The following is a 17,966-nucleotide window of genomic DNA, read 5'->3' as shown; positions in this document are numbered from 1 at the left end:
TCCTGGCCCTGCGCAGGAGAACCTCAAGAATCTTACACTGTGCCTAATTGTTCAAATGCTCACTGTGGGGAATGGAGGGGGCAGGTTGCAGGCTTCAGATCTTAGAGAATGTCCATGACTATCCTTGTCTATGGCCACAACCCTTTTAAAACAAATTAATCTTCTGAGCATGTTATGATGTGGAAACCCAGGGCACTGGGAATATTTCTCTGTCTGCTCTGGGGTGCCCTGAACCCCCAGGGCAGCACTGACTCTGACCCTCAATCATGGAGAAAGTTTCCTGGACTTCAAGGTAGACTGGAATCCACAAAATTGTGAAACAGATTATAGAGAGTAGTGTAGGTGATCACTTGGTGAGAAATTTAGGTTTTGGGATTTTTGGTATGCTGTGGATGGAAGCAAGATGGAGGGCACAGGGTGTCATCCTGGGTTTCTTCTTCATGCTTCTTCTTCCTCCTTCTTCTTGGGCTTGAGTGGCATTTTGTAATTGGGCAGAAAAGTCCCCATTGCAGCTCTTTGGGATCAGTTATTGGGTTAAAAGGGAAAATAATCCAGGTGTCAGCTCTTAATTGGATAGTTTAGTCTTAAAAGACCTTGTACCAAGAGACTGTTGGCTATTTTGTGCTTTGTTAATGAAAATGTACCAAACTCAGAGTAGTGAGACTGTTTTGCTGATAAGAAATAATCAACACCTGAGTCCAAACATGAATTATTGTCTCAAGTGCCTTCAATCCAGACCCAGAGACACCAACAACTGGTGTCCCCACACTATAGTGTTTAAAAGATATTAAAGTCATAGAGTTTTAGGAAAATTTGATGATTTCTGAGCTTCCTAGTAGTCTGTGATGCTGCTGTTAGCTTAAGGTTTTTTTCTGTGGAACAGATAAATGTAATTCAGACAGAAAGCTAGCTTCTCTATCAATTTCTATTTCACCTAGGGGTAAAAAGTTAAAAAGATCAGTGGCAAAAGAATGGAAGAAAAATGAGAGTATTTGTTGGCAGTGAAAGGAGATTTCTGTGAGAGTGTGGGGCTGGCTGATGATGGAGGCTGGACTGTGGCTCAGACGTGGCTGTTAAGCCAGGCTCAACCTGCTCTGGGTGCTCACTGGCTGATGCTGTGTGTGCCATCAGCTGCCCGCAGCCCCTACAGATTGCACATGTCTCACTTTGGTGGAGCTGTTTTAGTACCTCCTCTGTCTGAGGAGGAATCCCAGATAGTTCTCATTGCTTACCTCTTTAAACCTCTTCATTCTTTGAATTACATGGCCATAAAGGGATTGTTTTCAAATTATCAAATTCAGAAAGACAACTGCAGGAAAAAGGAATTCAAGATGCCCACAGTCAGCAGCATCTTCAGTTTGAAGGCAAGAAGCGGCTAAATTGGGGTCAAAATGCCACCTTACAAAAAGGCAGGTAAATGCCTGGGTGTGTCTGACTGACAGTGCGTGTGGGATCTTTTGAGAGAGGATTTTAGAAGGAGAAGTATTCCATCCAGCTGCTTTCACAAGCTTACAGTGATTTTCAAAACACCAAGGGCACACCCAGCACGGGCCACTGGGATAATAACACAGATGCAAGATTTTTATGGCTGCACACCAAATTTAGAAACTCCCTCTAGAAAAACAACTCAGAATGACTTTTGCTAATCCTTCTGAACACCTGCAATAGGCTCAACAAGCCAGAGAACTAGAAAACTTACTGTGTGGTTTAGCAAGCCTCTTATATCACTCAGAATTAAAATTTTGAAATAAGTAGCTGAAAGGAACCCTAGACATTCATAGATAGCCCTGTTTGGTGTCACATTATTTTGTGCCAGTGTTGACAGTTCAGATTATAAAACAGAGAGCTGTTGTTCACACAAAGCCCACATGCAGCATATAATAATGTTTTAAATGCTTGGAAATCTGCATAGGAAATAAACTTTTATATTCTGCAGTTTCTGAGGAGTTCCCCCCTTTTTATCCACACTTGAGACTTTCTCAGACTGAAGCTGTTTTATAGTAATATCCAACTTTTAGGTACAGATTTGAAGGTCTGATCAAACCCTATTTCCATGTCTAACCAACATGTATACTCTCAAATGGACAAACTGGTTCATAACTTCAGCAGGGTAATTTCTGAAAGGAGCTAACCAAAAATTATCTATTTGATGGATCAGAATTTCTCTTTCCATGATCACCAATAGCCAGTGGGGAGTTTTGCTGGGCTCTGGGAATGCAGGCCTGCTCCATGGAAGTGCCAAGCAGTTTTGCTTACAGCTGGTGTGGAGGTACAAGAAAGGCTGCAAATAATTTTCTCATCAGGGAACAGATGCAGAAAATGAGAGACAAGATTAGTTAACACACTAAGAGACTATAAAAATATATTTCCAAGTGTCATTTGCTATTTTCTTGAAAATAGGTTGCATTTTTTTTTCTTTTTCTTTTCAATAACTATAAAATAAAAGTATAGAAAACCTACCAAGTGCAGCATTTCCAACTCTGCATTTCTTAGGCAGCTTCCTTAGTGTAACACCTCTATCTTCTTAATTTATTTTGGGATCTGGTGTCTAGCATGAGGTCTTTGTTCAGGGCCGTATTCTGGTACATTAACTTGGGCTGACTTGCAGTTAACACCAAATTTTCCATGGAAGCAAATAGAACTGCATACCAGGAAAACACAAAGGGTGTCAGCACCTTGAAATCTCTGATAGATCTTGTGTTTAGTAAGGTGGTCCTAAAATAATTTTCCTTCCTAAATCAAGGCTTTGCAGGAGCTTAGCTGAGCAATGCAGGCTGAAAGGGACTTTCAGGGCTCTTTTGCTTGAAGTTGCAGCCAGCCCAGGGAGGTCATTTAAAGTTGGGTGTCCAGCCCTAGCAAAACCTGTCCTGGGAGCAGAACCTGTACCCAGGCTGTGCCAACCAGAGCAACATGCTCCAGTGGAAAGGGAGGCCCTGGCACAGAGCAGCTGTGGCTGCCCCATCCCTGGCAGTGCCCAAGGCCAGGCTGGATGGGACTGGGAGCAGCCTGGCATAGTGGAAGGTGTCCCTGCCCATGGGAGGATGTGGCACTGGTTGGACTTTAAGGTCCCTTCCAACCCAAACTCTTCCATGATTCTGAGGAGCAGGATCTGTTTCTTTTTGAGGTGATGTGGAAGGTGCATCCTCCCTCCTGTCCTTGGTGCTGGAGATGCAGAGTAGCTGTAATTCAGTGCATGTCTCTGACAGAGGTGCCTCTGCAGCACCACCCAGCCTCATGCAGGCTCACCACCCATGTCTGCTGGGATATTGCAGTTCTCCTGTGAAGGAATAAACTCTGACATTAAACAAAAAAAAAAAAAAAATTAACGTGATTTGAGACAAGAAAGAAAACCCTCATTATACAGTAGTTTGCCATAAAAATTCTGGAGGACAGTGAATATCCAATGAAAATGGAAATGTAAATTTGCTAGTACAGCCTTTACAACAGGACTCATGAGGTCTGTGAGGCATTTCTGTTCTCTATGAGTCTTTTGTTGGTGTAAAAATGTTGAATACAGGTAAACTACAGATGTAACAGTCTTCAAGATATCCTGCTGCTAGGTATCAAGTGTTGCCTCACTGAAAAATTATTAAAAATTATTGCAGTGGACCAGTCATACAGCAAAGAAGATATGTGTCAAAATCAGATTTCTCTTGCTCAGTGAACAGCAGGAATTTGCAGGAGGCTGGTGCTGATCTGTGAATGGCATCCCAGGCAATGTCTCCCCTCCTTCTGCTGAAGCCCAATGGTTCACAGCAGCCATCCCAGCTGGGCAGGGTGTGATCCAAGGCTTTGCTGCTGTTCCCTGATCACTGTGGCACAGCGGGATGGGGGGCATGCCCCACTCCTCTTTTAAACAGGCATTCACCCCAAGGCAGGCTCTGCCCTTGTGTCAGTCATCCCCCAGCTCACCCATTCCCCCTGGCCATGCCAGCACACACACTGCACAGGATACCAGGCACTTTTTTGGGTGAGCTCAGAGAAATCTCTGCCTTTCATTTGGTGGGAGCGATCAGGTCTGTGTGCAGCCCCCTGATGGAGTTTCTGGTTTCGAGATGACCCCGAGGTGTTAGAAAGTCTCTTTTTCCCAGTCCCAAGATTGAAGAAAAAGATAAGATTCCTTGGCTCTTGTTCTCAAGGTTGTTTATTTGCTCTTATTTAATACATTGTCTTTGTGACCTGCTGAGATCTGTTCAGCACGTTGGTTCATGACACACTGACTGCCTTGGGATGGTGTTACCTTTTTAAATTAAAAACTATGTGTACATTATTTACAATAATTTTCCAATACCTATCACCTATGTTCGACAGTCTGTCTCTACTCTAAACCAATCCAGAACTGTCACCATCATAGCTGAGGATGGAGGACAAGAAGAAGGGGAAGGACAGAACATGCCCAGATTCCTCCATCTTGTCTCCTGAACCCTCATTCTAAAACCCCCAAAATTCTACATTTTCACCTGCTGATAAATTCACTATCATTCTACTCCAACTCTTGTGGCTTGTAACTCCTCATACAAAGTTGGTAATTGTTTCCACGGGTTAAAATCGAAGGCACGGGTGTTTTTGACTCCGTGCCAAGGTCCCTGATCCCCCTGCCAGGGTCTCTCATCTTCCAGGGCAGCCAGAGGGATGTCCTGGGTTCCAAAAGCCCCCAGCTCTGGAGCCCAGCAGAGGGAAGGCACACAGGGCTGAGCCACGCAGCCTGGCTGGGTTTCCGCTTCAACCCCACATGTGCCCAGCGTCGACTTCCCAAAGCCAGGGTGGAAAGCAAAACTGAAAGCCTAAACAAATGCATATGGCATTCAGAGCCCAGGACACTCCTGCCAATTTCTGCAACTGATACGCACTCAAAATATTTACTTAGGAATTCTTAATTAAGTCAACCATTTGGTAGTGGTGTACGGTTTCAGATGTGTCGCAATGTCACCACAAAATACCTCGGTGGCTCCTGCTAACAAAGAATCCTCTGTGTGGATTTTTTTCTTTTTTTGTCCGAGATGGTGGGGTAAGTTTTCTGTACAGTGTGCCAAAAAGCTGCACAACTCCTCTGCTGTCAATGGGGTTCATGCGGCTAAATGCCTTCATTCCTTGCTGAAAACAAACCCCCTGCCCAAGAGCAGTTTCAGAGCTGGGGTGGGATCACAGTGACCCTATAGCTGTTATCCAAGGGCTTGCAGCAGGGCTGGCTCTGTGGGAAGTGTGTGCTGTGCTGTTGTGCCGTCAGGAATGCAGGTGAGGGATGGTGCTGGAGGAGAAGAAGTTCTTGACGCCGGTCCTGAGCGCCAATAAAATGTAATTTGCCCAGGGAGCACAGACTGGCAGAGAATTTTTAAGGCAACTTTTTAGTTTTTTTTAACCAAAAGGTTAAAATCGACGTGATTGTTTCACCTGTATGCAACATGTTGTTGGTTTAATCTCTTATTTTACATCTTTTGTCATGTATTTGTCAGAATAGTATATTAAGCTCCTAGGAGAAATCTCAGTACTCACCTGTGCCTGTGCAGGAGCTTGGGGACAATTCCGAAGATTGGTCAGTTACTGCTCTTCATCTATAAGTAGACAGTTCTCTTTCATAATTTTATCAAAATTCAGATTCTTTTAACAAGAATAAAATTTAAATTTTTTCCTCTCATGTTCTTGTACAGCTGTCCATTATAAGGATTTACTTTATATATTTTCCACTTGTGCCAAGACTCTGTAAACTGCAGTTCACATCATGACCTTCCTATATATAAAATTAATCAGAAGTTGCAAGGACATGATAATATTTGAAATGAATGATATTACTCATGCTCAAGTTAGGTGAATGCTTGCTTTTGCAAACATAAAATGGAGACTCCAGCAAGCCAACCAGGAATGAGGAGTGAATTTCTCTTCCAACAAGCAGTTCTTAAAATTCACGTGGCCTTAGTGCTTAATTTCTGAAGCATTTCAAAGACCTTTACTTTTATGACTCACTTAGAATATCTAATAATTTCCATTTCACTTTGTGAAAAGGGGTGCTGGAGTTGCTTAGGTGCTAGAGAGGAGATACAACTGTAACAGGAAATACATTTGGAAGGAGAAATTTCTCTTTTTGTGACAGGATTCATCTGTCTTTGCACCAGTAAGCCAGCATTATTTCAGAAAATAAGCTGAAACTTTTGTCCCACCGCCGTGTTTTTCTGCTTGCTGTGACACAGTCCTAGTTATTTTCTGAAATGATAAAAACCCTGATGTTTCAGAATTCTTATGCAGAAACCAAGCCTTCCAAAATCTTGTTCACCAGGTGTAATTTGACGGAAGTTTGAACTGCAAGGTCCTATCCTATCCAGATCTGATGGGGTTTTTTTGTTTGTTTCTGTCTGGGTTTTCTGTTTGTTTGTTTTTGTTGGGTTGTTTGGGTTTTTCCTGTATTTTTTTTTGGGGGGGGGGATTTTTTTTTTTTTTTTTTTTTTAATTTGGGCATAATTCTGTTTATAGATATCACTCAATTTCAGTGCTGGTGTTTCCCTTGCATGAATGGCATAGGCATGAAGAAATGTCAAAGCTCTCCATATGCCAGGCACTGGTGCCAATTCCTTAGGAAATGTGCCATTATTCCACTCACTCTGTTTATCTGGATAAGCCATGTGGATGATGTTTAATGGAATAGCCCATGTGGGTGACCCAGCAGAACACTCTGAGCTGTGTGGAGACTGCTGTGGTGCAGGATGGTTGCAATTACTGTAAACTGCATCAGAAATCTTAACAAAATGCCATGCTCAGGAGTTTCTGGTGATAAGAATCAAGGCAATTTGCACCACAGAGAAAGATTAGATGAAAGAGGATGCCAAAATGTGGCATGGAGGATCTGCCTTTTGACAGCTGTAAATTGAATAAAAGTAATTTAGCCTTCAACCTGCCAAGGGGCAGGAGCTCATCACAGCCCTCCCAAATGTGTGATGGATGCACAAACTGAGGGACACCACAAGAAATGGAGGAGAGGAAGCCTGAAATGCTGTTGGGTGCATTTCTTTAATAAAAATAAAGCTTTCCAAAACCTCAGTTTCATGATTCAGCATTTCTTTTGGCAGTGTAACAATTTAAAAGTAGGCTAAACAAGTCTGAGGGAATATGCTGGTAAATTCAGGCCAGAGAGGGGGAAGTTTCTGGAAGTAATAGAAAAACCAAGACCCCTTCCACCCCCAATAATTGCAGTTTAATTGTTATAATACATTTCACAAGCACACAATAATTATAATTATAATAACATAATACCCTCACAATACCTTCTGAAGCAGGTATGATTGTGCTTATTTTCTGGATGAATCAGCTGACCCACTGTATTAAAATATTTTGACCAAAGCCTGCTCTGAAAAACAATGGGAGCCCAAAGAATATATTCCTTAACCTAATTATGAGACAGCAGGGACATGTATGAAGGAAGCAACTTAACTGAAAATTATATGTTTAGATGCTGTGGCCAATTCTTGCTTTCCTTTGTTTTGAAAGTCGTAAGGTTTTTTCTGCTCAACTTGAGAATAGTTAGTGGAAACTGTGGAAACCCAGCAGTTCAAAAAATATTGTCAGGAAGTTATTGCACAGTTTTATAAATTTTTAATTTTTAAAAAAGTATTTCTATAACATATAAATAATTTTTAGGTATAAGTTTTGCTGGTAAGTTGATTTGCTGGTGATTTGAAGACCATCAAGCAGCTACAAGACCAGAACTGTGTGTCTTGTGCATGTGCCAAGCATCAGATGGGATTTTGAATACCTTGTGCATGTCTCTTTCTTAGGAGCCAGCCACAGATTTGCTCAGGGCTAGGTTTTCCTGGAAGGGTCAGTGTCTGAAGCAGCAGTGGAAATGGATTTCCAGGTGGGAAGGTCTTGCAGGAAGCCTGGGCACCTGGCGTGTCCCAGAGAAATGGGCAAAGCCAGGTGGAGGGGATGGGGCAAGAATGGGGCACAGCATTTTAGTACCATCAAAGAGCCTCTGTTTCTGTATTTGACACATCATTTATTGAGGGAAAATGCTTTCCTTTGTATTTTACTGCAATATTTTCAGAATGTTCATCCTACTTTGTGTGGAAAGTGGATGAAGTAAGAGAGAGAAAAGCTCCATGACCTTTTGAAGAAAAGAGCACTTTTATTTTCAATATTGAAAAGTGATTAAAAAAAAAAAAAGAAAGACAAAAAATGTACTGCTTTTCAAAAATGTACTGATTTTCAAAAAAAATTTACTCAGTGATTTTCATTACCTTTTGAAGCCATAGCATAAAGTCATAAGCCACTGTAAAGAGAATCTTGTCTCTGTATCAAACATAATACATCTTAAGATTATCACATCTCTTGGAAAGTCCTAATTTAAAGACATCGCTACTTAAAATTTATTAATTTTTTTTTTAATTTTTAAGAGGAGAAATACTTTCTGCCAGGAAAAAAACCTTAGCTCAAAACTTGCATGAATCTCAGGGGCTCTCTGGTTCCAGCTGATGCTTCAGCTTTGTTGCTCAGCATCCAGAGAAACACAAATTAAAGCTGCAGGTGTGAGCACTCCTGCTCCAACACTGGGAGTGATCAGACTGGAATTACCTTTTGTTCTTACTTCTGTTTAATGGGCAGAAAAACAGGGCATGCACCTTGAGATGGCTTCCTCTTATTTCTGTATCCATAACAACCCTGTGCCGCCATTAATAAAAACCCACCAGTGGTGAATTTCTCATGGACTATTAACTTTGGAAAAAGTGCAAAAATACCTACTAAAGGCAGAGAGGATCATCATGGAATTTCCATTCCACAGGAATAGCAGTATTTCACCCTCCCTGCTCTGGCTTTACTGTATCCTATTGAAATGATAAAATTAAACACTGATTTCATTGAAATGCAGCATTTATGTAACTTTGCAGTTACCTTGTGATGAACTGACAAATTCTTACATAATTCTTTAATTTTGATTACTCAGTATTTCCCCAAGGGAACATTTCCAGTGGGAAATTTTAAACACTAAGATGAAAGGCCCAGGCTGGTGTTCAAGGTGGGAAGTAGGATCATGGGCAGTCTGTCTGTCTGTCCAGACCAGCTGAAGCATCTCCATAGGCCTGGTGGGTACTCAGTAGATGTGACCAGAGCCATCACTGAACATCTACCCGTCTTGTCCTATTTTTTTCAAAATATCACCATTTAACATGTAGGCAGTAAAGATGTTGAAAAATGAGCCTGTGAAGATGTTGAAAAGTGAGCTGGAAAATGAAAAATAAATGTGCTCAAGTGAAAACATGTGGCAGGTGCAAGTTATATGCAAACTTCATAATGAATTCTGAAAATATACTTGAAGAATGAGAACTGCAAATGTTTCTAGCCTGGATGGCATATATTAAGGATAACTCCTATGTGCTCCATGCTGTTTGCCAGATCTAAAAGCACAGTTATGCTGGTGAACTTCATTAATCATTCAATACCCTGAGCATAATAATGGGCAAGAGAGTTGGTAGTGTCAAGTAATTTTCTAAATTGTGCTTAACTTTTTCAAATGAAGGGTGAATGAACTGGCTGAAGTAACTAAAACACTAATTCTGAACCTGCATTCAGAGATTTGTGGATGATCACTTATCACTATATTTCGATTTTAAGCAAGTCTTTCTTTCCACATCTCACAAGCTGACGTTTCCATGTAGGAGTGGAAACAAAAGTGCCAAAATTAAATTTCTTTGTTTCTTCTGGCACAAACCAGACCAGGAATTACTGCAAGATTTCCAGGCTGCTATACCAGACCAGAGACGCTGCTCCAAGTTGGCATAATTACAGGAACTCAACATCCTACCCTTCCCCTTTTGCAGAGCACCCTGCCAGCCACACAGCAGCTCCTGCTCACCTCAGTTTGGTTATAACGTGTCTTTCTGCTTTTCTCTTCAGAGCTTTGTCATCCGTGGTGGCTTTAGGAGCTAACATAATCTGCAACAAAATCCCAGGCCTGGCCCCTCGGCAGCGCGCCATCTGCCAGAGCCGCCCTGATGCCATCATCGTGATCGGCGAAGGGGCACAGATGGGAATCAATGAGTGCCAGTACCAGTTCCGCTATGGGAGGTGGAACTGCTCTGCTCTGGGAGAGAAAACAGTCTTTGGACAAGAGCTTCGAGTAGGTAAGGGTGTCTCTGTCCCTGCAGTGCTGTGGGGATCTGTTTGGGATGGTTTTCTCTTACCTTTCCTGCAAACGTTCATAACTTGGAGTTCAACAGGACAATTGTGTGTTTCCACTCAGTGAAAAGTCACTGGCAAGAGACATGGAGTCTCCAGTGAGCTGTAGATGGAGTCACTCATATCTGTGCAAATTCAGGCCCAGCAATGGCCTCAGTGCCTACACAGCCATCCAAGGTGACAACCCATGAAAAGACTAATTCCAGCTGCTGTCCTGTTACACGTTGTCATGATACCTGTGGTGAATATCATGGCCAATCAAAAATTAACTAAAAGCAGCTAAGAAAAATCCCTCTGGATGGAAAATTCCAAACAGAAGACTGGGAAAGGGAGGGGGACAGCATAAACAACAGATTCTTGCTCTCTTTGTACTGGAAACAGGTAAAATTGTCAGTCCCCTCATGATCCCATGTTTCAGCTGCAGGCCTGAAAAAACATGGGAATTGGGTATGAAAGATATCTAAGTCATGGAGGAGCAGTTGGCATCTTATCATACATGCTGAGGGGGTGTCAGCCAGTAAATTATTCTTTGTTCAGACTTCCCAGAAGCTTAAGTAATGGGAGAGTCCCAAATAGTTGATGGAAGTACTGTGCGTGCAACACTGGCCTTCCAATATGTGGCAATGATACATTTTAGTGTTGCTATCATACTGCAAAGAAAATACTGCAAGTGATTTGAGGCAGGAAACATATTCAAAGAAAATAATACATGGCCTTGGCCTGACAAGCTGCTAGCTGGCAGAAGTTAGATCAAGACCTTTTCATTTACTCTATGTCTGGTATTATTTCACAGGGGAGATTATGTAAATTTTTTTCCAGCACTGAAGTCACTATTTTCCTCATCTCCCAGCTGGGTATCCTTAACTTATTCCTGACCTTTCCTCTCTCCCTCAAGGACTGTCCACTCTCCTATCTGCTGTTCTGGGTTGGGATAACATATTGTGCTGTGTGGCTCTCTCAAGGGCACTCAAAGTGATACCATCTGCCTTCTCAGTGGGGTTGTAGCCTATTCTTCTTGTATCCCATTTTTCTGTGTGTGATACCTCTTACATTCAATGGTTTGGGTGAGTCTTGTGCTTCCAATACAGCTGAGTGTGGTCGGACATAAGATCTCATTAATACTGTATGAAAAAAGACATAACGTTTAATTTCATATGTGCAAAGAGGTGTTGACTCAGATGGTGATGCTTTGGTTGTTAGTGGTGGTCAAAGTGTCAGGGTTTTTGTCCGACACCCTTGTGAAATGAATGCCAAAAACTGAAGTAAGTTTGGGTCAACAAAGGAATGGAATATTTTTTGAAAGAACATCCAAATCTGAGAGTCTGGCTGAGGTCTGGGTGCTTTAAGGACACAGTGGTTCACCTGCAAAGTGTTGTAAGGGAATAAATCCACTGGCATTGGGCAATTGACTTAAATTTGCAGAGGGTCTGTCATATTCTGTGAGCTTTACATGACATTCTCAAGGCATCATATTCAGGGATTAACCTAACTTTTGACTTCTACCTTCAAATTTAAATGAGCCAGAAAAAAAAAAATCTAGTGACTTGGCTGTTAGAAGCATGGTCTGGTCCTCCTTGGCTGGTATTATGTTTGCTTGATTTTGGTTGGTAACCAGAATTATGTTGTTGTCAGAAAATGTGCATCTGCCAAGCATTCTGTGCTTCTTCATGCTCTGTTTTCATCTGCCAAAGCTTGCAGGCATGCCCTGACCTTAGATAAGTGAGTTGTCTCACCTTCTCTGAGATCCTTTATGGCTTGGCCACTCTGGAGGGTTGTACCAGAGTGGGTGTCATCTCAAAGCTTTCCAGTGAAAATGTTTCCACCACTTATGCTCTCCTCTTCAACTGAGGATCTTGTGCTGCCTCACCATCTTCACCACTGTGCTTGTGGGTAGCAATCCTCTTCACCAGAGAGATTCCTTTCATCCTCCAAATCTTTGCAAGTGAGGGCACTCCAAATGCCTAAAGAGGACAAGCTGTAGTTGTGCTTTCAGTCTCAATGTTTCTATGTAAGGTAAGAGCTACAAGGAACAGAAATTATTTGTCATGAGGATGGACCAGCTATCAGGCTGGCCAGACTATAGAAAGTTGGAAAAAACAGGGCTTTCTTGAGCCACTTTTCAAGGCATATTTTCCAAAATATTTATAGATTCTTGACCTGTTCACTGAACCTGGGTGGTTTCTTGTATGGCTGAAAGGACTGAAGTGGAATTTGGTGGGCTCTTTTATGGGTTAACCCAAACGCAGATGAAACTTGGCTGTTGCAGCTGAGTTCTGCTCTGACATTTGCTGGGTGTGAAACCACACAGACTCTAAGAGTTGCAGAAGGTTTACATGACCCCTTCCAGCCGAGCCAGATGAGTTCCATGCAGGTCTGTAAAGGATCCCATAATCCACAAGTCTTTATTTCTTTTTTGTTACTGGGGTAGCACTCAGAGATGATAAGGTCAAGTACCTAGGAAAAGGATAGGGTTTAGGAAGCAGTGTTATTACACTAGCAAGGGGGAAAAGGGTAAAAAATGGACAAAGAATTAAAAACCCAACTACTTAAAAATAGAAATATTCACATGTGGAACAAAACACGTGTCTGACACAGAAACACTAAACCAGCCATTTGGTTCTTCCTGAACACACTGGAGAAAGGACTAAAACTAAAATAAGACAGGCATGTTTTTCACTTCACCCCAAAGGAAAGCTTTGTCCCAGAACCCCTTGGGGAGATGAACACTGAAGGTGAGTTATTCAGGTCTCAGGTAGGGAGGGAAAATAAGCAGTGATAACATATTAAACTCTTGCTGCATGGGAAGGAGAGGACCTGCTCTTTAGCCACTGACCAAGCCTCTACCACCACACTGACAAGTACAGAGCTATGGTTATTCTAACTTGTATTTTGATGCAACAAAATACAAAGCAAAACTTCAAAACTCAAAGCAAACACTCACCCAACATGAGGTTTCTCCAGCAGATGTACATCTCTTTCTACCATCACCTCTTGGGTGACTTCATGTTCTAACCATGCATGCCTTCCACCCTCCACCAAGCCAGAAGACCTGACACAGGGACACATGTCTCCCCTGGTGATTTCCAGGGATCCTGCTGTGCCAGGGGAAGCCCTCAGTTTATTAGCTGAGCCCTAAGATGGATCAGTGAGGAGTTATTTATTCACAGAAGTACTTCAGTGAATGAGGGCTGCACCACCAATACAGTACATGGAATCTATATTAAAAAAAATTGAAATAGTCCAGAGGATGGAATAACAGTTGTAGAAATCATGGGGCATTCATGTTGGTGTGAAAGATTTATAGCAGCTAGACATAAAAGTGACAGAGAAATCTAAATTACTAGAATGAACAAAGGCTGTAGCATGGGATGAGTTTGCCAAGCATTGTGTATGCATAACTTATTTTGATATATTTATAGCTGGGAACTCTTCCATAGTCATGCCATCCCCAAAGAAAGTCCTGCTCTTACTTTACTCATGCTGTCCTTGTACATTTTTGTATTTGTCACCTTCTTATGCTGACAGTGGATTATTGTGGCTAATTATTTGTGCATTGACCCTTTCCACTGGAACGCTTTAAACTGAAGTGCTTGTGAGCAGGCAGCTCTTACCAGTGCTAAATCCAGGGCAAAACTGAGCTGTTCTGGTGTTTTGGAAAATATATCTGTCAAGATATCCAAAGTGATCTGTACTGGTCTTCTTTCTCAAACTTATGATGTGGAAAACGAGCATGATTTAGCAATATTTGGTTGTGTCACTGGTGCAGTGGTTTGGAAAATCATTATATTGGACACCTGACAGGGAAATATTAACAAGTAGACCAAACCTAAGGGAGTTCTGAAGTTGATTTTGATATTTTGGGGTTTTTTTTGTTGTTTGTTTGGTTTTTTGTTTTGTTGTTATTGTTTGTTTTTTTTTTGTTTTAAATTTTTTTTATTTAATGTCTTACCCTTTGTTTTGATCTGTAGTTTTCTGGTGTGTTGAAAGGATGCCTCTGAAGGGAAGTTACAGCTCTGCTTGCCAGGGGAGGTTTAGGAGAAGCATATCTTGAGTAGTTTCCTGTCTCTTCCCATTCATTTAACTTTTGATCCACTCTCCAGGCAGAAAGGGGCAGGGAGGGGAGAAAGAAAAACCCCACAGTTTAAGCAACCAACAAAATCTGTGCATGGATTTTATTAACTCCCAGGTGAAGGAGACTTTTGGCAAACACAATCAGAACATAAAGTTCAATTTCACAGCTCTCTACAAGCATGCACTTGTATATGTGCACACATAAACCGGGAAAAGGATGGATAATTCCAAACAGAGGATTGGGAAAGGGAGGGAGACAACTTCTGAAGGAGAGATACTCATAAACAACAGAGATTCTTGCTCTCTTTGTGCTGGAAACAGGTAACATTGTCAGTCCCCTCTTGATCCCATGCTTCAGCTGCAGGCCTGGAAAAACATGGGAATTGGGCATAGAAGATACCTAAGTGATGGAGTCATGGAGGAGCAGTTGGCATCTTATAATACATGCTGAGGGGGTGTCAGCCAGTAAATTATTCTTTGTTCATGCCATATATAGGCTAAATTAAATTTGGATTCCACATATGAATCCAGTCATTTTTATTCTGGGCTACGATGATGGTTTAACCGAGATGCCAAATGTTCATAAAAACTTCCTACCAAAAATGGGAGGAGTAGGGAGGCTCATTATTCTCCAAAAATGGATATTTGGGTCCAAGCAGATGGATTCATCTAGCATAGTAGTGTCTAGTGTGGTATGAGTTGGCCAACTTGGGAAGCTTGGCTTTCAGTGTGAGCAGAAAACTTGGGACATATGAAGACAGGCGGCATTCTTAGGAATGCTTTACAACCATAGCTGTGCTTTAATGCTATCAGCAAGTCAATAAAGGGAACCATAAATGAATCCAGACAGCTTGCTAAAGTAAGTACATTGCTAGCTCACTTTGTGCCTTTATTTTCTCCTGCCATTTCTTTCTCTGCTACTTTATGTTCTCATTTTCAATTTTTTAAAATCGATTTATGTTGTTTGTTATATGTTTGTTAAGGCTTAGTAATATTCATATATCAGGTTGACTGTATGTTTATTATTCTAACATCTGCGTATTTATTATGGGAAAATCCATCTTTACGAACTTGCACTATATCCAATAAAAACAATATGGGGGAAAAAGAGGAATTGTACAGCTGGAAACAATTTGGAGGGGGAAAATGAGTTGGAATTAGATTATTTTAAATATGATACAGAGCAGGGTACACACTTCACCTACGGAAAGGCAGTAATTATCTTTGTCATAGCAGTAGGTGCTATGATTGGTTTAGGCATTTGTCAGCTATGGGAACCTCAATTGCACAGTGGCTTTTGGACCTAAAGTGGAAAAATTTGGGGTTTTTTGTTGTTGTCGCATAGCACAGGCCCAGACAACAATGTTCTTTGAGCATTCAAGCAACAGCGCAGAAATAAATCTGTTTTCAGTAATTTGAACTGGATTTCTCTGTCGGTGCTAGGATGTAGTAAAACCCTTCCAGTGTGAGGGGTGGCTTCTGAGGGCACGGCATCAGCTTTCAGCTCCTGGTGCAGCAGGCTGTCTGGGATTCCAGGAGAGAGGTGCACAGGATGCATTCAATAGGCTGCAGTCTGTGCTGAGGATGTGTGCAGCTCCAGAAGGTGATGGAGGACCAACACAAACTGTGTCTTTATTGCTCATGTAGCCAACTTGGAGTGACTGATGGTGTCCATTTCCCAAGATTCCATGTGGAATCATTGCGCTTGCCCATTTGATTTAGTTAAACTACGAATACCATGGCAAACTTAATGATCTGTGGCTTAAGCAAGCATAACTCTTGATAGAAGCACAGTGGTGCATAATAACTTGGATATTTCTTGGTTATTTGGAGAGGGAGAGTTTTCTCATTATTAGCCTAAATGGAAAAAAACCCCCCAAAACTAAAAAGACATGCATGATGAATCTCCACCCCTAGCAGCTAGATAATTGGCAGGCAGTAAAGAGATAAAACCCCCAAAATCTGTGGAATTCCTCTGCATGTTCATTTTGCAGGAAAGATTTACCACCCTGCAAACAGTCACTGCAAAGCCTCCCCTTAAAATGTCCCAAACAGCACCTTTATTTTCTCAACTGGCATGTTGTTGCTGGAAGGGGAAACCAAAATATCCTTACCTTAAGGATGTCCAATCTATTTGTTCTCGGTTATTAGCTATATAAAGTAATATATATAGCTAATAAGTACAATAATACATAGAATATTATATATAGTACAATAGTATACTACTATTATATAGTATTATATATTCCTTATGTTAGAAGGATTCTGGTGTGTCAGGGACTGTCCCAAAACCCTGTGTGCTGGTCTGAGTTTTTCTACAGGCAGTGAGAAAAGTCCTCAGAGGCAGCTGCTTTAGCAGAACAGTTTCCTCAGTGCATTTCATCCAGCTGAAAGCTGAGCACTGGGGAAAAGGTGTGATAATGCAGCAATAACAAGGCAAAGTATGTGAGAGGGCATTTCAGTTTGCATTATCATCTTTTGGGGGAAATTGAGGAGTTGGTTCAAACTGTTCATACTTTCTTACTGTTGAATGTTGGATAAGCTTTTCGCTATCACAAGTAACAAGGTAAGACAGTAACCCAAACCAGAATATGAAAATAAACCCTCCCAGCTGGCGGTAGCTGAGGTTGTGAAGGAGCAGTAAAAAAAGTTATGAAACCCTGAAGGTGCTAAGAATTTGTACTTTTTAAACTGAGGAGACAGGTTATTGTGGGAGTGGTAGGTTCAGACTCTTAATGTCTGTCACTTGGATGTTTTTAGGAAAAGAAAAATATTTTTTTATTCTAAGAAAGTACTGTTGTATTAAAGAAACATCCTATTTTGACAGGATGGAGGATTCCCAGCTTGCTGGATCAATTTGAACATTTGTGGATGACAATTTCTCTGTGTTTTAAAAATTTCTTAGATGTCAGAACCTCAAAATTAATCAGGGAGGCCTTAGTAATGTTTTCAAAATACATTGTAAATCATAGAGGAAAAGACAAACATAAATGAACAGTACCATTTGTAAATTATGAGTTGACCGAAATAAATTTTGTTTTACTTTACTAGAAAAACTGTCAGTTTGCCACATTAATTTTATAACCTTTATTTCTTAGCCCCCCTATAAAAGAAATAAAAGCATATATAGTCTACAGCATATCATACTTTCCAGCCATGAACAGACAGATGTTTATATATCTCAATTTATCTTCTCCACTTCCTTGTCTTTTTGTAAGGTTTTACTGTTCAGTTCAAGTATAGCTCAATTGTATCCCTCAAGGGCCCTGTGTGTGAAGAATAGTATAAATTCTCTTAAATTAAAATGTTCTTGTTGCCATTTAAATATTTACCTATTTGGCAGCAGTCTTTCTTTAAAAGACATATATCCTTATTCCAAACACAGCACTAATATGGTAATACAATTACTTGGTGAACTGTGTGTGGCTGGCAGCTGGATGGGGAATGGTGGTTACTGATCTGAATGAGATCTGGAATTTCCATTCTATGGAAAGGGCTTTTGTTTCATCCTGTTTCATATAAAAGTGAAGATTTTCTTGGAACAGGTGCTTTTCTATAGACATTTTCAAATTTAAATGCACTGACATACCTGACTGTGAAGGATTCCATTTTCGTTTTCAGAGCACTTAATTTTAAATTTGCTCCATGCATTGATGAAAATTAATGCCAAGAACTGTAACCTGGGAGACTCAAGTCTCTGGATCTCTGCTCTCACATGCTTCCATGGGTTTTCT

General features: G+C 41.1%; 1 protein-coding gene and 1 long non-coding RNA gene across 3 annotated transcripts in view; one reads left to right on the top strand and one right to left on the bottom strand.

The window, feature by feature from the left end:
• The window catches only part of WNT7B (Wnt family member 7B), a 92,217-nt gene that overhangs the window by 40,078 nt on the left and 34,173 nt on the right, over positions 1-17,966 (top strand). For both annotated transcript variants that reach the window (XM_005482703.3, XM_005482702.4), the window contains exon 2: positions 9,880-10,106. In XM_005482703.3, the coding sequence (XP_005482760.1) occupies positions 9,880-10,106 (227 nt within the window). The remainder of the gene's footprint in view (positions 1-9,879; positions 10,107-17,966) is intronic.
• Positions 6,920-17,966, bottom strand: part of LOC141728757 (uncharacterized) — a 113,559-nt gene continuing 102,512 nt past the window's right edge. The window contains exon 11 of the long non-coding RNA XR_012579917.1: positions 6,920-12,615. This is a non-coding gene — a long non-coding RNA (uncharacterized LOC141728757). The remainder of the gene's footprint in view (positions 12,616-17,966) is intronic.

This window comes from Zonotrichia albicollis, chromosome 4, assembly GCF_047830755.1.
Source record: "Zonotrichia albicollis isolate bZonAlb1 chromosome 4, bZonAlb1.hap1, whole genome shotgun sequence".
NCBI classification, from domain to species: domain Eukaryota; kingdom Metazoa; phylum Chordata; class Aves; order Passeriformes; family Passerellidae; genus Zonotrichia; species Zonotrichia albicollis.
Note: the sequence above shows the minus strand (reverse complement) of the source record. Positions and strands in the feature narration are given on the sequence as shown.